Source organism: Galeopterus variegatus, unplaced genomic scaffold (assembly GCF_000696425.1).
Source record: "Galeopterus variegatus unplaced genomic scaffold, G_variegatus-3.0.2 Scaffold20155, whole genome shotgun sequence".
Taxonomy (NCBI): domain Eukaryota; kingdom Metazoa; phylum Chordata; class Mammalia; order Dermoptera; family Cynocephalidae; genus Galeopterus; species Galeopterus variegatus.
Window position 1 is genome coordinate 4,843 of NW_007746266.1, and position 6,138 is coordinate 10,980.

General features: G+C 37.9%; 1 protein-coding gene across 1 annotated transcript; it reads right to left on the reverse strand.

Annotated features, from left to right (window-relative positions):
- Window positions 1-334: 334 nt before the first annotated feature.
- LOC103583159 (aspartate aminotransferase, mitochondrial-like) lies at window positions 335-2,860 on the reverse strand (the record flags this gene model as incomplete). The annotated part of the gene is made up of 3 exons (XM_008564557.1): window positions 335-494; window positions 1,731-1,887; window positions 2,733-2,860. Coding segments are annotated over 3 exons (445 nt in total), but the record flags the coding sequence as incomplete, so codon positions are not given.
- Window positions 2,861-6,138: the final 3,278 nt, after the last annotated feature.

Genomic DNA, 6,138 nt, shown 5'->3' on the forward strand with positions numbered 1-6,138 from the left:
ATTATAGGCCTAAAACTAGTCATAGGTAAGCATTTCTAAAGCATATTCAGTGTAAAATGAACATAAGCAGATGGAGATTAACAGTAAAATCAGTGCCAAATCTATCAGTCAAATTACTACTCCATTTTCAGGATTACTAGCACATTTTTTGAATTGGTGTTATACGAAATATTTAATTATTGCCAATTTACTATCTAAAAAGGAGTTATTAGCAATAGTTTGGACACCTTAAAACCATCATTACACACATGAAAACTGAGTTATCTTTTCTTATTTGTTTAAAATTATTTAAATTATTTCAAATTTGTTTAAATTATCAAATTTAAAAACAGACCCTGGATGATGCCAGAGTCTGTGCAGCTTACCCGGCCACTTTTCAACACTTCACTGTTCTCACCCAGGGCTAGTTCTGCAGATGCCTTACAAAATTCAGCCAGTCCCCCAATGGGCAGGTATTCCTTGTCCAAATTTTTTGCAGCAATCTGGGCCTCTGCCTAGATAAGAGAAAATACATTCATTTAGTTTCTTTTTCCTACCTAGGATTACTAAGATTAGTATTTAAAGTTTTATTAATTAAAATTTAGAGGTAAACCCTTATTTTTTTCTTTCTCTCTCTTTTTTTTGGCGGCTGGATGATGAAGGTCGAACTCTAGACCTTGGTGTTACCAGTACCACGCTCTAACCAGTTGAACCAATCAGCCAGCCAAAGCCTTGTTTTTTATTGAGTTAATGTCCATGAAGAAGGGTAATAACTTGATATTTTATACTACAGAAAAGAAATATTTTTTATTGTGTGTTTTTTTTTTTTAAGTTAAGTTTTATGTGAATGGGTGTACAGTCTTTCTTGGTTACCATTTAACTTAAAATGGCATTCTTGGAATGGACAAGAAGAGTTTAAGAGCAATACCTAAAGTAAATGTAAGATGATAAAGTCAGACTAAATACATAAAAGAGAAACATTTCAAGGTATATGCCTGTCAAGAACTTCAAAGGGTTAATAGTAACAGCCACATGTCTTTGTGCTTTGGAGTCACGGGCCTGGCAGTCCTTTTCCACCTGTGATGTGACCCTGGGCAAGTTATTAAACCTTCCCAAGTCTCAGTTTACCTGTTAAATGGAGGAACAACTGTTTCTGCATCTTGTGGGGTTGAGAAGTGTCAATGAGGTCATGTGCAATAGTGCTGGGCTGTGTTCAAGCTTGTAGCAGTAGCAAATACTTGATGAATAATTTAAAAATTGTTCTAAGGGGAGTAGTTATATTTTAAACTTATAATGTTAACTAACAAAAATACTATTACTAATAATATAACAAAAACAAAGAAGAGTGAAAAAAAGTTATAAGGACAGGGCAAACCTGCGTACGAGAGTTTTATTAAGGCAACCAAAATGAGAGAAATGAAAAAAACAATAGCAATCCTCATCCATAAAGGATTATTCCTCTTACCAAGAGACAGCATGTAAATTCTTGTTTCTCTTGTATACCCTCAGGATTAAACATGACACTGCCTGTTTTATAGGTCATCGAACAACCACAGAAAGTTCAATCTTGGAAAAAACCATGTGGTTTCAACCTCTCACTTTTACAGCCAAGGAGACAGCCCAGAAAACCTGAGTGATTCATGTGGTTAGTGCAAGAAATAGAACACAGGGCTCCCCAGCTGCAGTCCAGCACTCTTCTGCCATTCTCCAGGAGTGACCCTGACTCAGCAGGAGATGGATGGCAAGCTCACCTTCCGGACACTAGGGAGTACGTAAGGCTTTCCATTGTCGTCGCGGTAGGCACCAACTCCTAGATTCATCTTTTTGCTGTTGGTGTCTCTCTTATAGGCTTCTGTAACTCCCAGGATGGGATCTGGGGGTCCCATCTCCACATGGGCCCACCAGGAGCTGAAATGAGAAATACATTAGCTTAGTCACATTAGCTAGATCCCTATGGCCAGAGATGTCTCTGATCTGCCTAAGATCCATTTCAACAAATGTTTGCGTGTTTACTATGCACAGGGTATAGCAATAGGCACCAATAATCCAGTGATACAAAAGACTTCAAAGCACCGTGCAGAAAAGCTACGTGAAGCAGAAGTGGGGCACTGAATCATTCTGGAGAGGACAGGGTGCATGTGCAGGCTTTAAAAGCAGTCTAAACCTGACTTGAACTCCCAGGCAAAGAACACTTCAAGTAATTTGGCCGTGAGAAGCTGAGAGTGGTGAAAGATGATACTAAAGAAGGAAGCAAGGGCCATGCAAGAGTATTATTTGACTGGCTTGGGTTTTATCCTGTTCTCAAACTTGTTCAGAGCATAATTTGGAAAGCTTGTTAAACACACAGGTTCCTGGGCCCCAGCTTGGATATAGTGAAACATGAAGAATTTTTAAAGTTTTTTTTTTTGAGGTGGGGGGATGGTCAGGTGAGGGGCGTGACATGGATGGACCTGCATTCTTTAGAGTACTTCTGGTTGCAGGGTGGGGTCCTAAATGTAGAGCGGTCAGAGTGGATGAAGAAGGATCACTGAAGAAGCTGGTTTGTTACCCAGCAGGAAAGATAAAGAAATGAGAATCTGAATCAGGGTGGTGGCAGTAGGGGTGGAGAGGAAGAGAGTAGCTAGGTATTTAGGAATTAAAAATCATCAGGAAGAACTGATCGTTAACACTCTACTGGTTCCTTCATTACTTAATAAATTAAAACGTTTGACAATGTTCATCATTTTATATTTGTATGAGAGTCATGATTTTACCTTAAAAAACTATCCTTTAACAGTCTTAGAGGCCATCCAGCAAAGTCCAATGGAGTCAACTGACTGAGCCAGGTGAATGGTGCTGCTGGGAAGTGCACCTCCTCTTTCCTCGGCTCCCAGAGTGAATCCTTGAAGGCAACAGAATGACTGTTTCTCTAGTGTGTTCCCCAGCCTCTCCTGATTTGGGATTTTGTTTCTGGTTCACTTACGGCCAATAAGCTTGTCCCCACTGATGACAGCAAAGACTGTGAATTTGGTTTAATGCTGTAACAAGTCAGTGATCTCTGTAGAAGGATGGTAGAGACCTATTCTCTGTTGGGTGAGTGAGGACAGAGAATCTGGTTTAAGTCTTTTTGTTCATTTGCCTTTGTCTACATAATTTCTAAGTAAGATAGGATACAGACACGTTGATAACTAAGCATAATTTAAAGTTTATATACACTTAATATTTTGCTTCTTATCTTTACATTCACTAGAGAGGCTATTGCTTTGAGTCATTATAATAAACATGTTCTTTGTTGTCATTTTGAGAAGGTATGAAAGGGATGAGTGTGGCTAGAGAAGTTGTACTGTATGTGTTCATGAACTTTGCTAGTCTGCTTAAAATGTTTGTGTAGGACTGACAATCCTGCCTTACCCCTTCAGTTGTCTCTGTGAAATAGAAGTTACTCTCATTAAAAATTAATGAGTGCTTGAGACTATACTAGAATCAACCGTGACAGAGAAATACAATTGTGTGTTTTTGTTTTTCAAGGAAAATGAGTAGTGTTGTCCTAAAGCAGCAGTTGTCAAACTTTTTGGTCTTGAGATCTCTTCAAACTCTTAAAACCTATTGAGGACCCAAAGAGCTTTTATTTATGTGGAGCATAACTATTAATATTTACTGTTAGAAATTAAAATCAGAAACTAAAACTGAAAAATCTGTCATACTTATTAATTGATTTGAAAATAGCAATGAGAGAAACACATGGCATGTTAATAACACCTTAATATCATTATGAAAATAGTTTTGACCTTGCAGACTTCCTGAGAGAGAACTACACCCTACAGTGTCAATTTGTCCCACATATGAAAGCACATATGAGGACAAAACTTGGAAAGTGAATTTTGTCTTGATTTATAAAAACTGAGTCTAAAAAGAAGCTATGATGTGTTAACATTTTAACAAAGTTTGCTCAATCTTGATGGGGTAGTTTCCTTGGTTTAGTGATTAATGACTTCACTTAAAACAGGAAAGGTTATTTTTTACCTCTGGTGCAATCAGTCTAGATAGCAGAGATTCTGTGCTTTACCAGAATTGTTTCCTATGCTTTATGTTGACTCTATTACATCCTTGATTATTTAAACAAAACAAAACAAAATGGTTTCTCAAATATGAAAGAGCTAAGGTTCCTTACAATTTTTATATATTTAATTTTAATGTTTTATTGTTATTTTGATTAAATAGGTAACCAGTGATTGTTTCTCACTCACAATCTTATTTTAATCAAGTGGCCAAATATCATCTCACAACTTTTTTTGCTTGGCCTGCCCCAAATTGGATCTGAAATATAGGAAACAAAATTTTCAGGCTTTCACTGAGAACTATCTTTGAGATTTCCTGTAGAGCCCCTGGGAAGTACTGTCTTCTCTTCCAGTAAACACCCTCCTGGCAGAATGGATGCATTAATGTATCAAACTGAGGTTTTTTTTTACCTCATGGTAAACTACTGACCTAAAAAAAAGATTCTACCTTTTTTCTTCAGGGGAAATAAGCAAGAAGCTTTTTACACAGTTTCGTATTATATAATACAAAGACTTTATGATCTCCTAAATCAATCATTAAGAACCTGCTACCTGCTAAGAGCTGGGAATGTAAAGAAGAGTAAAACACAATCCCTTGGCACCAGATCAGTCCAGTGGGGTGACCAGCAGGGAGTTGCAAACCATGTAGGCTGGGAGGGAGTGGGAGAGGGAGGAAGATGATGTACAGTGATAAAGACAGGCCTAGGGCACAGAATATTATTTATGGGAGCCCTGAAGAGAGGACCTAGTAGCTTGGGGAAAGGGAGGAAAGCGTAGGGTTGGAAAGGCTTCCAGGAGGAGTGACCTATGAGCTGGGTGCTAAGGATGAAAGGAGGAGGAAAAAGGCATTTCAAGCAGAGGCTCAAGAGTAAAGGCTAAAAGTGAGAAAGAACTGGGTATTGTTGCAGCAGAAACGGAAGCCAAGGAAGCAAGGTTCCAAATTACTTAGGTGAAATAGCCTCTAAGTTCTCTTAGTAATCATTCGTCCAATCTCAACCAATCAAATGTTTTGGCGTGGCACAGTGAAAGTTCTCCGTGCTCATTATGCTAACAAGCTTGTAAATTATTTCATTAGAATTTCTTTCCCAGCAATAGTTCTCTGAACCACTGGCGGCAATTTCAGTACTGGGCAAACTGTATACATTCAAATAACAGCTCAGCCACCTACCAGCTATGTGAGCACAAGCAATTGAATGAACTTCTTTAAGTCTCAACTTTCCTTATCAGTAAAATGGGGGCATAATAGTAGCTATTTCACAGGGTTGGCATAAGGATGAAAAAAAACCCAGAACAGAGCTTGGCACAGAGTGAGTGCTTGATATTAGCTGGTATCACTGTTACTAAATTATTACTACTACACTTTTATTTGTAACTGCTCTGCCACTAGTATGGAGCCTGGTAAGGCCAGTATGTAGAGAATTCAAGGAATATATATGGTCATAAGACTTCATGGTTGTTAAGGTCTTTTCTGCTTTTCAATTATTACTCCCATAGTTTTCTTCTAGAATCTTAGGAGACATTATCATTATTGCCATTGCCCCTCACTAGATTTAGTGCCAGAACTCGAAAATCCCTCCCTTTTGTTGTTGTTGCTTTCGGCTGCTTGGTTGTTTCTAGTAAGAAACACAGATACCTTGAAACAACTTCTGGACTGGACCTGAAGAAAACTTTTGTTATTTCTTTATCACAATTCAGACTCTGAAAACATGTAGCACCTGCTTAACTACTGTCACTGTCACTAACTGCTGAGTGAAAGAAATACTTTGAATGTCAAGGACATATTAGATTATAAAAAAGAAAACTTCTAGAAAGCAATTTTCATTTTTAAAAAGATGGTCTGTTTCCAAGGCTGTCAATCAATGATAACAGAGTTGCTGCCCCTAACCACAAGGACAGAAGGCACCATTTTTGTTAAAAACAGTGGAAAAACACTTGTCAAGTTCTTTAAAATGTTTAATGTGAGTCTTATGGCATATCTCTTAAGAATTCTAAAAGCAACTTCAAAATATTGAGTTTTAAACAACATGAATATAGGAGCAGGGATACTTGATTTGATTAGCCCTACATTAGTGCGGTGGTTTGAATATCCACCCCAAACTTATTGGTGCTTGACTTGTGTCCC